Below are 17,542 nucleotides of genomic sequence, written 5' to 3'. Positions count from 1 at the left end.
GCCGACATAATATCAAGAAAACGTTCTGCTCATTCTCATTCTTCTAACCGAAACCAATTCGACACCTGGGGTATGAAAGTAGCAGTTTCCGAAATACATTCTCACGGTATCCTTGAAAAGCTATGAAACTCCTTTTACACTGACAAACTGCTCGATCGCGAACGAACGAGCGTCCCTGTTGGTTCTCCACCACTGTATGATCGTGCACACAACTCCTATGAAAGCGACGGTAATCGCCGCTGTCCTTCACCTCTGTTTCTCCTTTGATGATCTATCCCTTCGAGATCCACACTACGTCGGCATGGAGGTCTCGGCGTGGTGCTTGTAATATTTTGTCTTGCTGCGAAAAGAACTTGTGTGTCCGTTTCCGTTCGACCAAGTCGGAAGTGTTGATTTACTTCATCTTCTTGGGGACACCATCCTGCTGGGTACGGCCGTACTTCTCAGCAAGCTCGTCATACTCGCGGTGGAGAGAGGCGGACTGCTTCTTGAGGGTCTCGATGTCCTGGTCACGGAGCTGGACCTCGCGCTTGAGGCGGGAGATCTCACCAGGGTCACCGGCCATGGCGAGCTTCGCGGACTGCTTGGTGTCCTTGTCGGTACCCTCGAACTTCTTGAGCTTCTCCTCGAGACGGAGGACCTCGAGAATCATGATGTAGGTGCGGTTGAGGATCAAGGAGAGGAAGAGAGTGAAACCGCAGAGGTACATGTTGCGCTGGGAGTAAAACTTGCGAGCCTGGACCTCGAGACGCTCGTGACCCATGATGGCAGCACTGTTGATCTTGTGTTAGTTTTTTGTGTGCGTTCAAGATAAGGAGAACAGCAGGTTTACGTACGCGTTACCCTTGGAGGCATCGGTGGCAGCGGCGAGCTCTACCTGGACGCGGTAGACTCTGTTCACGCTGTCGATGAACAGGATGAGGATGAATATGAACGTAATTTTTAAACCGTATTGTAGCTTTGCTATGATTGGGTTTTCGGAGATGAAGGTGAACAGCTTCCTGCGGATAGCGAATGGCAGAGGAACGATGAGCAGCATGAAGATGCTCATCTCTGCTACTAGGAGCATAAAGACCTACGAAGCGAAAGCGTTAGCCAATTCTATCCATTGACCATCGTCGTGTTGTTTCCTATCCAGCGACATGGCGCCAGTCACGACGGCGGAGGGCATGATTGAACACATACCAAACTGTAGTAAAGCGTCATCTTGACGGTTGTGGGGGGACTCGCGCCCTCGTGTTCAGATCAGTGTTTAGGTGTAGTAAGTGGATTTGGTATTGCGACCGATTGCGCAACTGTTGTCTTTGAAGTGGTGTTTCTTGGTGTTGATTTGGCGACGATGCCGAAGCTTGGGGGAAGAATGGAGGTTTAGGTGTGAAGAAGGGCGGCAGGTTTACGAGGCAGGAAGAAATAAGAACAGAAAACACGGCGACAGGTCACAGCAAAGAAATGAGCCCGTCTCCTGCCAATCTGGAGCTTGGCTTGGGCAGCGCGGGCTTGCAAGCTTCCCGTCAGGTTGCTGTGGGCAGTGCAGGCAGTGCGTTGAGTGGGTAGTGTAGGTCGGCGGGACAGGTGTGACGTGTTTGGTCCGACTGGCAGGTGAGCTGTTGCTGTTGCTGCTGGTTTTTGAGGAGCTTCGTCAGGGAAGGCCCGGAATGCCAGGGTCTGTAAATCATCAACGTCATTGCTTGTGGCTTGAGCGTGGATCCCCAGCCGTCTTTTCAGCCTCTTTGTTGATCGGGGGTTCGAGCTTGGCTGTGGCTGGAACGAGATGAGTTCCACAGCTCAGCTCACTTCTTTTTATGGAAGCTGACAGTTCCTGACATGTGCTTCCGCTGCAAAGAACAAGTGCCAACTGCCAAGCAAACTTGAAGTTCAGAGACTCGGGAGCCCCCGCCATGTGAACCCTAACCCTCATTACCGTGCTTCGGCCGCTGTCGGCATGATTTCATTTTCCGTCGCTTGGCACTCTCGGCTAGCTTTCCAAGTTGAAAGCTGGGAGAGTTGGCCAGTTGGCCGGGGATTCTTTTGTTTACCCCTGGCATGATCGGTCAAAACCCTTTGATCGGGTTTCTGCTCCTCTGTTCAAGTTGTGAGTTGAAGAAGAGCCAGGACACATGCACGAAAAGATCTTATCTTAAATGCCGATGCTGTTGTCCTTGCAGTGCCGAACGGCGACTCAAAAGCAAGGAGAAGGAGAGACGAATTACTCTGGGATAAAGTGCGTGCAGAGGGACTGACTGCCCTGGAAGCCACTCCGATTCTCCAAATCCATTTTAAACCCCCGCTCGCGGCTCAAGCCAGCGTGTTTCATGTCAAGACTTTTGCACATCGTCACCTCCAAAATAATATCTGGGCCGTCGTCTTCTCCATATCTTCCATCCCGTCATCTGGGGAACTGACGATCCCGTCCGACCTTCCTGTTCGAAGTTCTCAGGTTAGCGACCTGCCAGAATAGGGATGGGAGCCCGATCACGAAAGATATGGGGACTTGCGAGTCATTCAAGAATCATTTGATATTGCCAGAATGCGGTTGCATGAAAACAGTATTTTCTTTCTTTTTTTCTTCCCTTCATCGCTCCCTGCGCCGATCTTTTCTGTTCATATTGATACAGATTGCTGAGCAGCACATCCCGCGCCGCATCTCCGTCTCTGCCGTATGAGGCACCAGTACGTGGAATGCGGTGTACGCATGTACATATCGGTATCAGGAATACGACCCCGGGGAACGAAGAGTGTCGGGACCATGGGGGACCATTCGACGAGCACAACTGATAGGCTACAGTACAGCCAACGCCGCCGGCTCGCCAGTCATCCATACGAATTCTTCACGAGAGAATCCTTTCTGCGCCTCAAAAAGCAGGTCGGAGCCAGTTGTCCAAATTCGGCTGTAATCCGCAGTGCGGCCCGCTGAGAGAGAAGCAGCATGCATCTCCCATCCATGCAGCACCCTGAACTGGAAACCGAACCCCAAAAATGCCCACCACACCCTCTTGTCTCTTCAGGTGAAGAAAACACATGACTCCATTCCCGAAAAAAGGCACCTTGATGGGGCGTGGATTCTACTCAAGTGCCTGAATGCAAGCAGGGAACAGCAAGTGCTGAGGTATCCGCTGTACATGCTGGGCTCCTGGGCGATCTTCATCAATTGGATTATGTGGAATGGTCCACCGTGGAAGTCCACATCTAAACCAGCCCTCGATTTTCTTCCATGTTCTCCCCCCCCCCCCCCCCCCCCCCCCCCCCCCCCGAGGCCGGGCCGGGATCCTAGCACCCACGGGGCCACGGGGACTTGGTACTTGTATATATCTCGCCGACCACCTCGCCGGTATGCATGATCCCTTCAGAAAGAGTTTAAAGCTTTTTGCAAGTGTTGCCAGAAACCTGTTCCCATTTTTCTCTAGTTTAAATCCGTTGTTCCGCTCACACCAGAAAGCGAGCCATCTTTCGTTCCCGCTCGTCATCCACTCCCAACAACAGCGACCGTCAGCAAAAGTTGGCCCACGATAATACGAGGCAACCCTGCTATTTTCGGCCAACCGACCAACTTATATATATACACTATATATCGAATCGGCCATACCTGTCTCAGGAGGCATCCTTCAGTCACTCGCTCTTCTCAACTGTCAAAATGAAGTTCCAGCTCCTCGCCGTCTTCTCTCTCATCGCCATGGCCTCAGCAAGGCCCATTGTCTGCCCAGATGTACGTTATTCTTCCTCCAGTATAAACTACGCATATGCTGACTCCGTGCCATAGGCCAAGCGCGATGCTATTCTCAGAGGTGACCTCCCTAAGGAGGCATGCTGTAGTTACGGCAAGTGTCTTGGGGATGTGGTGATTGCCTCGTCATGAAAGGGTTGTTTCAAGAGCAATCTGTAACCGCAAACATGGCTGTTCGAAACATCATCACCGTCTTCATTCCCAACAGCACGGAACGTCTTGAAGCATTCCGATTCTCCACCCTCGCTTCCAGACCCAACACCGTCCAACGTTTTTCGACAATTCCTTTTCCGGCACACGGCCCCACCTGCGCTCGTATCCCGGGACAGCGACCCCACCAAGACACAGGACGACACCGGGATGAACGGCAAACCCCGATACGATGAACTTTGCCCATGGAGACGGTTCTCACCGACGGCCTCTCACTTCTTACCTAATCGAAAACAGCCCGTGTCCTTGACAACCTCGGGGGCCAAGTATATACTCACACCGTATACTATCAACCACACTACACATACGCACTTCTGACCGACTAATATACCACGTACAATACCCATCTTTTTTTACGATTACCAAGTCACCGACGACTACTCGAGACGCTAGATGGAAGTGAACGGCAACCGCTCTGTACATACCGAAGCCAATTGGGATTTCAGACATTTCATCAATCACCAACATCAGCATAGAGAGAGGGGGGAGGAGGATAAGAGAAAACGACCTGGTATGAGAACAGGCAGCGCATGTTGTCCTTCCTGTTCATCGCATAGCCCGACACATATGTGTCTGGCATAGTGAACGCCGCAACGCATTAGAGGGAGTTTATGGAGTCTACTACCTATGAATTAATGTTTTATTGCTGCCATTCAACACAAACTCTTGCACTGCTCACGACTGTGGCCCGCCATCCATATATCGGTGGCATTAGCTCGGATATGTGTTATGTACATGCTACACTTCCTCTTTGGATATATATAGCTTACAACGAACATAACCCATAGCATTATCAGGCTGAAGTAGGCACGTTATGCTTGTAAGTGAGCTCAACCTAGTGCGATAACATCATCATCATCGTCAACATTTACTTGCCCTCTACACAGTCTTATCTCTGTTCTAGGCCACCTCTTCTCAGCATGTCGGCATATGGTACCAAACAGACATAAACAATCGGTGATACCATCACCTCCTTGTACTACCCTTAGTTGACGCCAGGCCTTTCACCACAACCCTCAATCATCCATGGACGGCGGAAACTCCGGGACAGTGATCATATCAACAGCTCGTCCATCCCGCTTCCACACTTTACCATCCTTCATCACAAACCCCACCTTCCTCAGCGCCTTCCCATCCTCTCTCGGATCCGCATCCAACGCAATGATATCCGCCCTACACCCCTTCTCCCACCAGCCAAACCGATACCCCGTCAGCTCTCCTCCACACGCCTCCCACCCGCCCACCGTCGCCATTTCCAACACATCCTCGATCTTAATCCCCGCCTTCACAAACAGTTCCAACTCCCTCGCGTTCAAGCCGTGGTCAATAACCCCCGTATCACCCCCCGTCACCACCCTCACCCCGTACTCGTTTACCGCCTTTTTCACAGCCGCAAGGCAATCCTCCATAAACTGCGGCGCAGCGCTCTCCACCGTCGCCAGCGTCGGCACCCAAATCGTCCCCTGCCTCTTCATCTCTTTGAGCACTTCATCCAACAACCCATTCGAGTCCTCAAACATGTGTTCCATCGTCGTCACGCCCGCCTTCGCCGCCATCAGCGCCGCTTTGGTCTCGCCCGCGTGTGCGGCCACCGGTAATTCAGCGAGCTTCGCTTCGCGCACAATGGCGTCCATCTCGTCCTGGTCAAAAAGCGGCACAGCAGGGTTTCGCTTGCGCGGATCATCGGGCGGGAACAAGATAGCCTGGTTGGAAGTATTCGACACTCCCGGGCCAGGGAAGCGCATTACTTTCCTTCTGTAATCCGCATAAAACTTGATGATATCCGCGCCGTCGCCGACCCGCCTTCGCACCCCCGCTCTGACGCCATCTACGCCGTCGCATGGGTCGGAGGCACGGGGGACCAGTAAGCCCCCGTTGCTGGGGATGTTGCTGGGGCCCAGGGGGCCGGAAAGGGATTTGTTCTCCCGCCGGATCTCGTAGGAGCCGTTGGAGGCTAAGGCGTCCGTGGCTACGAACATGCGTGGCCCCGGGACGAGGCCGCGGTTAATGCAGTCGCGTAACTGGGCGTCGGCGGGGCCGAGGGCTTCGGTGCCGAGGTCGCGGTAGGTGGTGAATCCCGCGAGCAAGGCGGCGCGGACGTGCGAGGTGGCGCGGAGGATGCGTTCGACGGGGGAGGCGTCGCGCATTTGTTCTATCGAGGGGCGGTCGCTGTTGTTCCCGTGGGCATTGGATGTCATCAGGGGACGTGAATTCAATGTAGGTCGTGATATGGGGACGGGAGAGGGGGGCCGTACACGTACGAATGCAAAAACACATGCGTATGACTATCTACCAAACCGGGCAACACACACTTGGCTCCCCTCAGGTCGATGTCCCCGGCAAGAAGCTGGAAGTCATCATCATCGTCGTCATTACGTTCGTAGACATTGGCTATGGAACCGGTGTCTCGGTCGATTTCTATCGAGATGTTCTTCCGGAAGGCCTTTTGCTTGGGGTCGAAAAGGAGGGAGGAGTGCACCGTGAAGGTTTTGGGTGGTGAGGGTGGCATTACGCGAAGGGTCATCCCGAAAATATGGGCAAGGTGGAATCGGCTTGGATGGGTTGAGGTGAGCTATGGTGAGCGGTGGTCTTTAACCTCGATCTAGGTCTGGGGGGTTAGAGTTAGCTGGATGAGCGTATACTTGATAAGTGTTGAAGAGAGGATTGGAGGAGTTGATTGGTGCATAATGGTGCTTGTAGCTGGGATATTTCCCCACCTTTGCTCTTTTGGTACTGCGAAAACGGTGCGGTATGAGGCCGTCTTGAAAAAGGGCTGCAGTGTATACAATTGACTTGTTTCTCTGTTCAGAAACTTGAGATATGACTGGAGAGTTCGGGCAAGTAAACATACGAAAAAGGGGCACATACCTTCCTGTTTATGTATCCAAGATTTAGCCCCTGTAGGTAGCTATGGCACGCGATCATGTGCTCTTCATGTTGATGTTACCTTGATGGCTAGGACGGGTACCTTGATGGTTACCTCGTGTCGGTAGCCATGACTGCCGCCCCTCCCCGATGAACATGTCGATCTCCCTCTAGACACGCAATCAAAACCTTTGTTGGGCTTACTTTTCAAACCAGCGGTTGGTTGCTTGAAAGCGAAGAACTTTAAGAGGTCGAACCAAAAGACTGTCCTCAATTTCCGGCAACGTGTAGCCTCAAGTCCAACTAAATGCTGACATTGCCGACCCAGATCAGGACCGCCAACATCTTGCGTGACGCGGAATGGTAGGAAAAAACGACAGCGATATACATAAACGTCCATTGCACCACCACGTAGTCCCAGTCGTTCAAACATCACATAATCCCTAACCGTTACTGGCCCCATGGACCTGGAAGGCAACGCGGAAATAAGGTGGCCTTTGTATCATGAAACGTGTTGTTGATTTAACATAGCGCTGTTGTTCGTTGTGTTACCTTTGCCGGTAAGGTACCTATCCCAATGCTGACGATGCCCTAATAATGCCAATGCCCAGTTGTCCGTTCGTTCCCATCAAAAACAAACAAAATATCATTTTCTTTCCTGTTGTCTTCCCTTTAATTCTTTTGTCCTGGCAAGCTCGCGCCCTTCTTCTTCAGGATCTCCTCCTCTTCTGCTTGGATCTGAGCGTCGATCTTGGCACCCCGGGATGGCTCGTTGCCATGCTCCTTAGCCTGTTGGATTTCACCTGTTAGCCTAACCGTTTCTCTTGGTTGTTGGGGAGAGATATACGTACGGGAAGTGTTGGGTCCTTCTTGTGCAACTGAGTCTCTCTGCTGTCCTGTTGCGAGTCGTCGGCGGCCTCTGCGGCGGCCAGACGGTTCTTGATTGACCTCTCGTCCTTGGAGTCGGTATTCTTGTGGGCGTGGGCTTGGCCCTCGTTGTAGCGATCGGGGGTCTCGATCTCGGACTGCTTCACATTGCGCTGGTCACCGGCCTCGTAGACCTGAGAGTTTCCGACGTTCGAGTTTCCGCTCATGTTGCTGGTAGATGTTCTGCTGCTGGGGTGTTGCTGAAACTGTACGTTGGGAGGGAATCTGAATCCTGGAGTATTGCACATGAAACAAATGCTGGTGGCTTGTGGTGTTTTTGATGTTGTTCAAACTTGAATGCAGAGCAAAGACAAAAGACAACTACACGGCTACCTGCCTCTACTTATACCTAAACTCCAAACTCCAAAAGACGACCAAAGGAAAGGACGTTGGTCTGGTCATGGGGTCCACTGACTGTACGTCATGTCAGGACCACTCAGCTTCCACAGCTCACCTCCCACGAAATGGGGCGGTCTGCCCATCATGTGAAGCTCAGTGGATGGCAGTTGCCTGGATGTATGGGTTTGGTGATGGATTACAGTTATGGTATGGTAATGATGCGACGCCCACAGCGGGCAGGCGGACAACATCGGGCCGTCGGTCGTCTTGCGCCATTGGTGCCCCCCTTTGTGCCTTTTGGCTCTTGGTCCTATCATTTACGTCATTGATCGACAGGGCGCTTGGTAATTGCGGGGAAGCCAAAGTGCGCTAAAGTGTTTGCGTAAACGGCATTTTTTTGACCTGAAAACGTTCAACAAATTATACGAATGAAAAGGTAAGCTTCGATTAACAATCACAGCCAATGCTGAGCTGGAACTTGTCAAGACACACCTGTTGCATACCTTTAAGATAAACATTGTTGCCGTCAGCACCTTGACCAAAATGCTTGGACATCCGGAAGGAGGTGCGCCAAGGCACTTTGTGTTTAGGCAGGCGGGGCCCTGCGGGAGATCCCACTTGTGGGGTGGGGGTGTCCAAACTTGTCCAAGCCATTGTCCAAAGAGTCCAGGAACCTCTCAACTCTCAAGTGGAGGGTCAAGGTCGGGATGAAGCAAAGGAGACTGCGGAAAGAGTTCCGGAATTGGTACCCGTATCAGTCCAGCATCTTCCCTCCATTGTCCAAAGAATAGAGTCTGGGGAGTAGAGCAGTCCAGATGAAACTCCAATGACTTATTGGGAGCAAACGGCAGAATCAATCTGGCCATGATATTGATATACTTGGAGAAAGAAGAACAAACGCACTCCTTCTGTATCTCTGCTCTGAAGGCAAGTTTACATATCAAAGGGAATCAGCCGTGCCAGTTTGATGGACATTCCACGACGAAGAGGCACAAATGCTCCGACAGCACAGACTTAGGCAAGTATCGGGGTCGACGGTAGACGAAGAGTGCGTGCTATGAGCTGCCACAGCTGGGCGGATTCATTGGTGAGGCGGAACATGCTTGTTGGTGAAGAACAGCGTTACATACCTGGCGAGCCTAGGTAGCTACCATATCAAGCGCCATGTGCTCTCCCCAAACAGCTGAAAGAGGTGACCCCAAACCTAAAGACTCCAACGTGGGAAATGCACCTGAACACGAGCATACAAGATCATGGTTTCTTGTTGTTTACCCTGCAAGTTCATCTATAACGCAAAGCCCTACTTACTACCTGCGCTTCGCCCACAAATAACAAAACAGAATCATGTCTGGAAGGAAGCCCTCAAGGTGAGGATGGCTTGATACATATTGGGGTTGCGGGCCTTCAGGTACAAGTACACTAGTGTACAGGTACGGCAGGGCTGTGCGATGTGGGTCGGTGAGGTTGCCAGGCGAGCCAGCAAAGCTCCACATTTTATCCCGATTGGGCAATCCGAGCTGAGGCTTAAGAACGTGGCCCAAGCTCCCAGCTCAGAAGTGTGCCTGCCGGGGCAACGCAGGTTTCCATTCGCGGACGTCCCCCGAACGATTCAACTTCACATCAACTAATCACCAATCATCAAGAACATCATCAACAGCCTCCTCTCACATATATCTTTCACTCTATACCCCGAATCCACCACATTTCAATACCAAAATGTTCAAGTTTGTAAGTGACCCAACGTACAACTGTGGAATAACTGCAGTGCGGCGGGAACCACAGTGCGCTGACTCAACTTGTTGGCTCATGTAGCTCCAGCCCAAGGTGCTTGACGCCATCACGCTTTTCCACAAGGCGAGCAATCCGGCTTCCATCAGGATTGCCACTCTTCTCAAGCAAGCTGCAGGCTCCGGTGCTGCTGTTTCCGACAACGCGCCTGCCAAGAAGTCCGACTTTGAGCTCAACATCACCGAGGAGGCCCCTACCACTGAACAGCTCACAACCATCTTGGACTATGTCGGCAAGGCGGGCATTCCATCCATCATCAGCAATGCCCAGAATCAGGAAGAAGCCCTGAAGAAGTTCAAGCAGAACGCCGATAGCCTCAATAGGCCCATTGTCCGTCTCTCCCCTCCCGCCCTGTGCACATTCCAAGGCGGCTTACTGACCAGATTACCTTGCATTGTAGGTGGTTGACTGGAACAACGGCAAGGTCTTCACAAGCGACAACGAGTCCGCCATCCTCAAGATGTTGGAGGCTCTCCCCAAGAAGAACTAATACTGCTGCGCATTGTCCTGCCTTCTTTTTCCGTTTCCCTTTTCCAGTTCTGTTGTTGTCCAGAAGATACTCCTCTCCTCCATGTCTGTTCTGTAAATATGTAATCGGCATTGTTGTCCGTCCTCCTCGCCCCGAGGCACCTTTACTTTATAAACACCAAGCGGTTGAATGAAGCATAAAGAAGTCTTTCCAATCAACCGGGCAAACCTGTCCGATACTAGTGGACGATTGCCTGTGTTCTCTTTTATGATATGGTGAGCGCCATTGGGGCTAAATTGTCGTGAACAAACTTTGAACGAAGAGGTATCGGCATTGATATCAATGTATCCCCACTTCGCGCATCCGCACAATGTCAGGTCCGGGTCCATAGGCAACAAGGAGAAGCAGGAGAAGATGGTTAAGCAGTACGGCAGCAGAGGAGCTTGCAGGAAAGGACTCGATGGCCGTTTCAAGCTGTCGTCCTGCCCAGATTTGGTGCGTTCCTCTGCGTATTCGGGCATGGTAATATTGGGCATGGCAAAGTTGGCTGGCAGCATGTCCGACGAATATGTCTGCCGGTAAAATATTGGGGCAAAAGCTCGGCCTCCCCTCGCTTTCCGGCTGCGCTCGCTTTCCGGTCAACAACACTTCACCTCGAAACCAGTTTTCCATTCACTTGTGCAGTCCTTGCATATAAACTGCCAGCGCTGATATTTCTCCCCGTCCTTTTTCTTCCTCCCATAAAATCCTTCCACAACCCCGCGTTCTGTCTGGTCACTACCAACACAGGACCACGATACTTTCTACCGTCCCAGAAACTGACCGACAAAGATACTCACTTCTGATCAACTCGTTGCAGCAGCCTTCTTTGCGAAGCGCATACCAGCTCTTCACAAACCGTCACCCCGCCAACACCGAGCTCGATCGAGCTCCTTCCAGCAACTTTCGCTCGTCGGCAAAGGCCTTTGCACATCTGATTGACTTGAAAACAAGGTTATTTGCCAGCACGTCTACTTATTTGTCACAGCACGGTCTAGCCCAGGTCGCCCAAAAGCCAAACTTGCGGTATATCACCATCCAGCCTACCACCCCTCTTCAAGAACATGGCTCGACACGCCACTCGCGAAGGTGTTCTCGTGCTCACATCCGACACGATGCCAACCCCCACCCTAATCACCGAGAACCCAAAGGTTAGTTTGTACACGTACTTGCCGTTCGGGTCGAGATGCGCTTTTTCGGTACATGCAGGCGAGCCTGCTCTTAACCATTCTTTGCCCGATCGTGGCACACTACGCGACTGGTCTCCGCAGAAGGTCGAGGAAGCTGCAGCAGTAATTCGCAGGCTTCACACCGATGCTGTCGAAGGCATGACTGCCCCCTGTCACTGGGAGGACCTTCACCAGTACTTCCACCCTATCGATCTGTGGTGCAAAGGCGCTTCTAATCTCCATAAGGTGATCTTGCGACTCCTCAAAGAGAATGAAGTCTGCATATGGGTTGAAAAGTGGCTCACCTGGGAGCAAAATCGCTACAAGCTGAGTCTTTGGGATACCATCCAGGATATCCGTTCGGTCTTCGACCCTTCTGACTGGTACAACATCCACGCCCCCAATACTCCTTTCCCGGAAGAATACGTAGTCTTCCTCTGTGGCGTGCTGAAATATTGGTATGACTATTATCGCAACCTGGAGATCGTGGCCGTGGCCTCCGCAGGTACAGCCGTACTAGTTGCTCCGGCCATTGTGGCCACTAGCCCTCCGGAGGATACACTTCAACTTGAAGGTCAAGGTAAGTTCACACATCACTGCTGCCTCCTGGTCTTCTTCCTCCGATAGCTCAGCGTGAGACGAAGCTATCCAACTAACTCCTTGTAGGCGCCCCCATAACATGGTCTCCTCCTCGTTCCGTCCGTTCCTCGTTGGCGGCGGCTCATCCGCCCGTCGTGCGCTCTACGTCGTCAGCATCAATCCAAGCCACGGCCCCTGACTTTATCCCCTTGATTACACGAAGCTCAGCGGACCTTTGCGACCTACCTGCTGCCAGCAAGGTCGAGACTCAAGCCATCAACGAGCATGTCCAAAGGGCGAACAAAGTACAACACAAGCCATCAAAGTCAGGCCCAATCCCGGAGTCTGAGCTCAGCAAGCTCCAAGTTGAGACGGGAATTGCAGGTCCTTCTCGTCTTCCCAACAGAGCCTTGCAGCCAATGCCGGCTCCATCCAAGCCCTCTGCTACTGTTACTGAGGTACCCCATACCGGAAATGTCCTCCCAAGCCAATCTCAGCTTGGAAGCGCCAACCCGCCCAATGAGACTCGTGAGCAGAATACTTCCGGTCATCTTCCCAATCAGCCTGCCTCGGTGACCCAAGCGAAAGGCCATCAGAAGAAGAAGAAGGGAGCCGAACAGAAGGCCAAGAACGGATGGTCTCACTCACGGAACGACCCCATACACGGCCCAATCAGGCAGCACAATAAACAGTCTCAAGGGAGCAGCAAAGCCAGCACCCTTCAAACTTCGAACCCGGGCAACCACTGCACACCACTGCGCCAAGCAGCAGCCAACTCTCTTCCACGTTGTGCTAACCTTGGGAAAGGGGGTTATGAGGCCATCTGGGAACACTGTGAGTGTCCTACTTGTGAAAGGAAGAACCGCAGTGTCCGTGCTCGCCTTGGCCAAAGAACAACATTCACGCCGACCGAATTGAAAGCCATCGAGGATTATATGTGTCAATTCGGAGTCTTGGAAGGCTGCAGAGCATCATCAAGCTATAGCCATGACAAGATGGTTGCATATATTACGTGAGTATCTGCAACCTTGAAACACATGGAAACCCTTAAAGACTCACGCTGACTCGTGGTTTAGTTTCCGGAACGAAGAAGATGCGGTGACAGCCGTGCACATGGGCAATGGTGCCCGAATTGAAGTCGGCACCGACGATCTCCGTCTGCAGCTCGAGCACCCCTGGGTCAGCAAACACTGGCGGTCTCAACCCCAGCAACGCGCGGCTGGAACTGGCCCACAACTTACCAAGGGACCTGCACAGCTTCAGGAGCGCACACCTCCTGCTACTTCTGGCCCAAGGGCTGGTGATCTTGGCAGTGGCGGTTCAGCCCATTTGCACAATGTGCGAAACTCTTCGAAGAACTCACCTATGCCAGAGGCTGATCCCTTTGTCGGAGGAAATCCGAGGAACTTCAATAATATGATCTCCCATCATCCGCCTCACCCACACCACCACCCTCACCTGCCTCATCCCCCTCATCTCCCTCATCCGCCTCATCCGCCTCATCCTCATTGCCATGCTCCTTCGGCCTACAGCATGTCTGCTCACGGGCAACCCGTCCCTTTCCGCCCTGCTCATGTCCCTTACGCCAGTCCTAGCCACTTTGTGCCTACATATCCCCAACCGCCCCCCTTTGGCAGCGGCCCACCGACAGTGCCACCGGTAGTGTCACCGCCACACTTTCCAGGACCGCCCAGAAATTATCCGTGGCCACCAGGTCCGGGGGTCCCAACTGTCCATAATCAGCCTATGATGCCGATGGTCTATACCCCTTGGCCCGAAAAAACCCCGCATGTACCTCATCCTGGTGGCCCTCGTCACAATTGGCATATTCCCATCCATCCTGGTCAGCCTCGGGGGTCGTTGGCAGGTCCGTCGACGGGAGCACCGGCAGGAGCATGGGCGGAGCAGATGGCCAATCAGCCATCAACTCAGCCCGGACAGTCGCACGTCGAGCATCCCCAAAGAGAAGGTTCACGTGCGCAAACTAAGGAACCTGCCGAAGTGCACGTACTGCAACTGGAGGGGTCATCATCCTCAAGGAACTCCAACTCACCTATCTCCCACGGGATTCCGGTGAGGCTACCTTCATCTGGTAGGACATCGGAGGAAATTCAACTCGAGCAAGAGAGAGCCTCCGCTTCACAGCAAGACTCGAACGGCGAAGAAGATCAGGCTGAAATCAACCAGGAAGGCAGAGAACATCATGAAACCCACATCGTCGGCGATTAGAAGACGTCGAAGAGGTCGGGATCAGATGAGCAACTTCAAACTTCCAAAGATCAAGGCTCAGACGAGATTACTGGAACAGTTGTTCGGCACAAACTAACCGGGGGAGACATTACTGGAACAGTGATACGCCATAAACCGGCCGGTAGGCAAGCTTTGCCGTCTCAGTGGCTTGCACAAGCACCAGTCACCCAGGAGGAAGCGTCGGAGAGAAACTCGGGCCCGGCAGATGTTGTCCCACCCACGGCAGAGCTTCAGGAAGCAGACAAGGAACCGAAGGTGCCCGGGAACGGAAAGGGCAGGGGGAAGGTCAACAAAAAGAAGAAAAAAGATAATAGCGCTGCGCAGAATGCATCCTCTCAGAACACTGTGGGAGAGTTAGCGAACCTGGTGGACACTAGTCAGGTTATAAAAGAGGAGTCACAACCGGCGCCAGATGTTGTTAAGAGCAAGACGATACAGGCCGCGCAGGATGATGGGCCTCCCAAGAAGGCGGCCAAAAAAAACAAGAAGAAGCCTGCGAAGAGAGGACTGAGTCTCGTCGAGCAGACTTCCGACATCCCCAGTGCTCCTGTCGAGAGCATCCCGGCTGAGAGCGCCCCTGTCTCGACTGCCCCTACTGAGTGCGCTCCCGTTGAGAGTGCCGATACTCTCGAAACTACAGCAGTCATTGGCAAAGGCGAGTCTATCTCCTCTGTTATCACAACAAAGCCATATCGTGCTGATGCCGGTGGCTCTCTTCACGTCTTCCGGCAGCGCTACAAGCCAGCCATCAGGGATATTTTCGCACCGCCACAAGACGTCGACATACCCGAAGAATGGGCCCCAGACAACAACGTTAGGGGAGGCAAGAGTTTGTGCAACATTGCTCCTGCGAACTCGCCAAAGCTCCAACAAGAAGCGACAAAGGAACAAACCAGAAAGAAGATACACGGTAGCTTCGGCAACCTCGACGTAGGCTTCAACCCCTGGCCACGCGCCCCTTCAGGGGAGGTCTGGAGTCCGACCAAACGGCCTACTGTGGCTAACACCTCCATCAAGCGCTCAACGACGCCGGCGCCGCCTCAGGTCATAATAGAGCCGGCCCCAGCGGTTGATACGGTGACTAAGTACGGCTTGCCTACCCCATCCAGAGTGGCGTTTAAGGATACCATGGAGACAATCGGTCTCGGAGAGGATATTTATGCACATCAGAGAGGCGCTGGTTCGAAGAAGCCGTCGGGTTCATCGTTTGTGTCGATGACTGAGAGTCAGTATACCACTGCCAGCTACCACACCGCCAAGTCTTCCCTATCATCAGGAGAGAAGACGCCTCCTGAGAGCACTCCACCTGCTTCACCTTAAGTCGCACCCTGCTGCCGCTTGGGTTTACAGAACTGATGGAGGAACAAAATCCGCGGCCACATCCAGCGGTTGCGTTAGGAGGCTTCGTCGTCCGACTTCACAGGAGGCTTGCACAGTCATTCTTTTCTCTGGTCTGTTCATTCTATTCCGTTTCTTTTGTTTACATGTGTATCACACATTTGCTTTTCACTTGCTTGAGCTTGGGCAGCGTCACGGCATGGGTCCGTATCAGTGGACGCAGGAAAGTTGGTCGGCCTTCAACAACAGTCATGCTATGTGGCTCCTGCTTCAGTGCATAGTTGACATACATGTTCATCAACCGCTTTCCAGCGGTAACTATTCTCTTCTTCAGTATAGCATTCATGGCTTATGTACTCTGGTCTACTTTACAGTGAAGTAGGGCAACCTTAACACTTAGTCTAGTTAAAATTCACGTTTTACATCCAACGGAGGTAACCACTTATGCCGCATCAAGTGGCAATGATCACAACCTGGTGAGACAAATTGGACTGGTAAGGTGACGTGAAGTACGATGGATTACCATAGAAACTCGTCAAACTCGTATGTCGGAACTACAGAGTTGAAGGCCTCAAGTGTTCTTCTGGTCGTTTTCTAACATACAAAATGGGTAAATAAGCGGCCCTCAATTCTGCTGCATTGTATAAAAAGTTCAAGTTTCTTTGCATTAAACAAACTAACACCAAGTCGTTGAGTTGCCTTTGCGCTGCAAAGGATAAAGGGTCTTAAACCGCAAATGGGTAAGATTCATCGTTCTTTTATACTCGCCGAAGTAGAGATGGTCTATGGATGAAACTATAACTGCGTATGTTCTCGTACAGCTTTCTTATAGGACTTGAAATCATTCAACTTACTCAGCTTCGGTCAAGGTTGATCAACTTCGATTGACCCAAATCAACGCAAATTGATCCACATCAACACCAATCGACCCAACTCAACGCTTCTACAGACACATCACGCCCTTTATACGAAAACCACTCCAGAACAACCACAGTCTATGATTCCAAGCCCGTCAGCTGACTAACTGGCAGAAAATCCGGACGGCCCGGGCACCGCCTTACGTACTCCAAAGTTCACGCTCATGAAGCAGATCAACCAAAGACCCACGCCATCATGACCCTTGTGGCCAATGTCTCGGTTCGTTTCAAAATACGGTGTATAAAGTCTATATTATGTACGTTGCTCTCAAAGTCCGTAGCTGATTTTTTCCAGCTGTTACCGGCTGCCGTTTATTTCGTATCGACCGTGATCCGTTGGCGTTTTATTCCCTCACCGTCCAAGCCATCCCGTTGCCTCAACAACGCATCTCAACGGACCAGATATCTTTTCTACCTGCAACCGACTTCAACTTGTCTCGACTAGTTGTCGAGTCTCTTCTTGCGCATGACGTTTTGCTGAAAGGCATCAATAACCAAAGCTGGGCACAATACCCTGTAAGTGATTGCATACAAGACAGCAGCAGTGCACCCAACGAACAACCTAGTTGCGTCAAACTAACTTGCGGCAAAAAAAATCAGGACATCCAGATGCCCGATATCAGGAACTAAGAGGGCAGGGTCGACCCTCCCGCCCCCGCCGCGCCATCATCGCCCGATATGGAAGCAGTAATCGAAATCTCTCGAGAAGAATTCCAAGCGCGAAAAAAGCGACGCATTGAAGCGAAGAGAAGCAAAGCCGTCAACGTGCTCTTCGTGCCCGACATCAAGATCAAGGGAGAGAACAAGACCGACCCGTCCGCGCCACCATCGCCGGACGAGGAACCAATAACTGAAATCTCTGGAGAAGAATTTCAAGCGCGCTGCAAGAAACAGCGCATTGAGGAGATGGAGAGAAGCGAAGCCACCAACA

General features: G+C 52.2%; 6 protein-coding genes across 6 annotated transcripts; 3 read left to right on the top strand and 3 right to left on the bottom strand.

The window, feature by feature from the left end:
• Nucleotides 1-10: 10 nt before the first annotated feature.
• On the bottom strand, nt 11-1,431 carry SMAC4_05764 (uncharacterized protein). The gene is made up of 3 exons (XM_003346179.2): nt 1,186-1,431; nt 837-1,075; nt 11-773 (listed from the first exon to the last, which is right to left on the bottom strand). Exons 1-3 carry the CDS (start codon nt 1,204-1,206, stop codon nt 395-397), a joined length of 639 nt encoding a protein of 212 aa, XP_003346227.1. The 5' UTR covers nt 1,207-1,431; the 3' UTR covers nt 11-394.
• A 2,000-nt stretch (nt 1,432-3,431) lies between these two features.
• SMAC4_12799 (uncharacterized protein) lies at nt 3,432-4,580 on the top strand. Its single transcript, XM_024655302.2, has 2 exons — nt 3,432-3,703; nt 3,758-4,580. Exons 1-2 carry the CDS (start codon nt 3,632-3,634, stop codon nt 3,851-3,853), a joined length of 168 nt encoding a protein of 55 aa, XP_024511203.1. The 5' UTR covers nt 3,432-3,631; the 3' UTR covers nt 3,854-4,580.
• Nucleotides 4,581-4,670: 90 nt separating this feature from the next.
• On the bottom strand, nt 4,671-6,779 carry SMAC4_05765 (uncharacterized protein). The gene is made up of 3 exons (XM_024655303.2): nt 6,649-6,779; nt 6,187-6,539; nt 4,671-6,100 (listed from the first exon to the last, which is right to left on the bottom strand). Exons 2-3 carry the CDS (start codon nt 6,453-6,455, stop codon nt 4,948-4,950), a joined length of 1,422 nt encoding a protein of 473 aa, XP_024511204.1. The 5' UTR covers nt 6,456-6,539; nt 6,649-6,779; the 3' UTR covers nt 4,671-4,947.
• A 263-nt stretch (nt 6,780-7,042) lies between these two features.
• Nucleotides 7,043-8,037, bottom strand: SMAC4_05766 (uncharacterized protein). The gene is made up of 2 exons (XM_003346181.3): nt 7,648-8,037; nt 7,043-7,585 (listed from the first exon to the last, which is right to left on the bottom strand). Exons 1-2 carry the CDS (start codon nt 7,969-7,971, stop codon nt 7,469-7,471), a joined length of 441 nt encoding a protein of 146 aa, XP_003346229.2. The 5' UTR covers nt 7,972-8,037; the 3' UTR covers nt 7,043-7,468.
• Nucleotides 8,038-9,690: 1,653 nt separating this feature from the next.
• SMAC4_05767 (uncharacterized protein) lies at nt 9,691-10,580 on the top strand. Its single transcript, XM_003346182.2, has 3 exons — nt 9,691-9,790; nt 9,875-10,180; nt 10,251-10,580. The coding sequence occupies exons 1-3, from the start codon at nt 9,779-9,781 to the stop codon at nt 10,338-10,340; spliced, it is 408 nt and encodes a 135-aa protein (XP_003346230.1). The 5' UTR covers nt 9,691-9,778; the 3' UTR covers nt 10,341-10,580.
• Nucleotides 10,581-11,422: 842 nt separating this feature from the next.
• Nucleotides 11,423-15,676, top strand: SMAC4_05768 (uncharacterized protein; the record flags this gene model as incomplete). The annotated part of the gene is made up of 5 exons (XM_066090338.1): nt 11,423-11,509; nt 11,630-12,107; nt 12,194-13,118; nt 13,183-14,297; nt 14,457-15,676. 5 exons carry the CDS (start codon nt 11,423-11,425, stop codon nt 15,674-15,676), a joined length of 3,825 nt encoding a protein of 1,274 aa, XP_065945607.1.
• Nucleotides 15,677-17,542: the final 1,866 nt, after the last annotated feature.

This window comes from Sordaria macrospora, chromosome 1 (assembly GCF_033870435.1).
Source record: "Sordaria macrospora chromosome 1, complete sequence".
In the NCBI taxonomy this organism is placed as follows: domain Eukaryota; kingdom Fungi; phylum Ascomycota; class Sordariomycetes; order Sordariales; family Sordariaceae; genus Sordaria; species Sordaria macrospora.
Note: the sequence above shows the minus strand (reverse complement) of the source record. Positions and strands in the feature narration are given on the sequence as shown.

What these genes read in the sequence shown, in the direction of transcription:
- SMAC4_05764 (XM_003346179.2), bottom strand. Translation starts at nt 1,206, where the DNA reads ATGACGCTTTACTACAGTTTG. An exon ending in TGACGCTTTACTACAGTTTG is followed by an intron (nt 1,076 to 1,185) that starts GTATGTGTTCAA and finishes TTCGCTTCGTAG; the next exon opens with GTCTTTATGCTCCTAGTAGC. An exon ending in GATGCCTCCAAGGGTAACGC is followed by an intron (nt 774 to 836) that starts GTACGTAAACCT and finishes CAAGATCAACAG; the next exon opens with TGCTGCCATCATGGGTCACG.
- SMAC4_12799 (XM_024655302.2), top strand. Translation starts at nt 3,632, where the DNA reads ATGAAGTTCCAGCTCCTCGCCGTCTTCTCTCTCATCGCCATGGCCTCA. An exon ending in GGCCCATTGTCTGCCCAGAT is followed by an intron (nt 3,704 to 3,757) that starts GTACGTTATTCT and finishes TCCGTGCCATAG; the next exon opens with GCCAAGCGCGATGCTATTCT.
- SMAC4_05765 (XM_024655303.2), bottom strand. Translation starts at nt 6,455, where the DNA reads ATGACCCTTCGCGTAATGCCACCCTCACCACCCAAAACCTTCACGGTG. An exon ending in GTGTTTTTGCATTCGTACGT is followed by an intron (nt 6,101 to 6,186) that starts GTACGGCCCCCC and finishes CGGGAACAACAG; the next exon opens with CGACCGCCCCTCGATAGAAC.
- SMAC4_05766 (XM_003346181.3), bottom strand. Translation starts at nt 7,971, where the DNA reads ATGTGCAATACTCCAGGATTCAGATTCCCTCCCAACGTACAGTTTCAG. An exon ending in AGAAGGACCCAACACTTCCC is followed by an intron (nt 7,586 to 7,647) that starts GTACGTATATCT and finishes GAAATCCAACAG; the next exon opens with GCTAAGGAGCATGGCAACGA.
- SMAC4_05767 (XM_003346182.2), top strand. An exon ending in ATAGCCTCAATAGGCCCATT is followed by an intron (nt 10,181 to 10,250) that starts GTCCGTCTCTCC and finishes CTTGCATTGTAG; the next exon opens with GTGGTTGACTGGAACAACGG.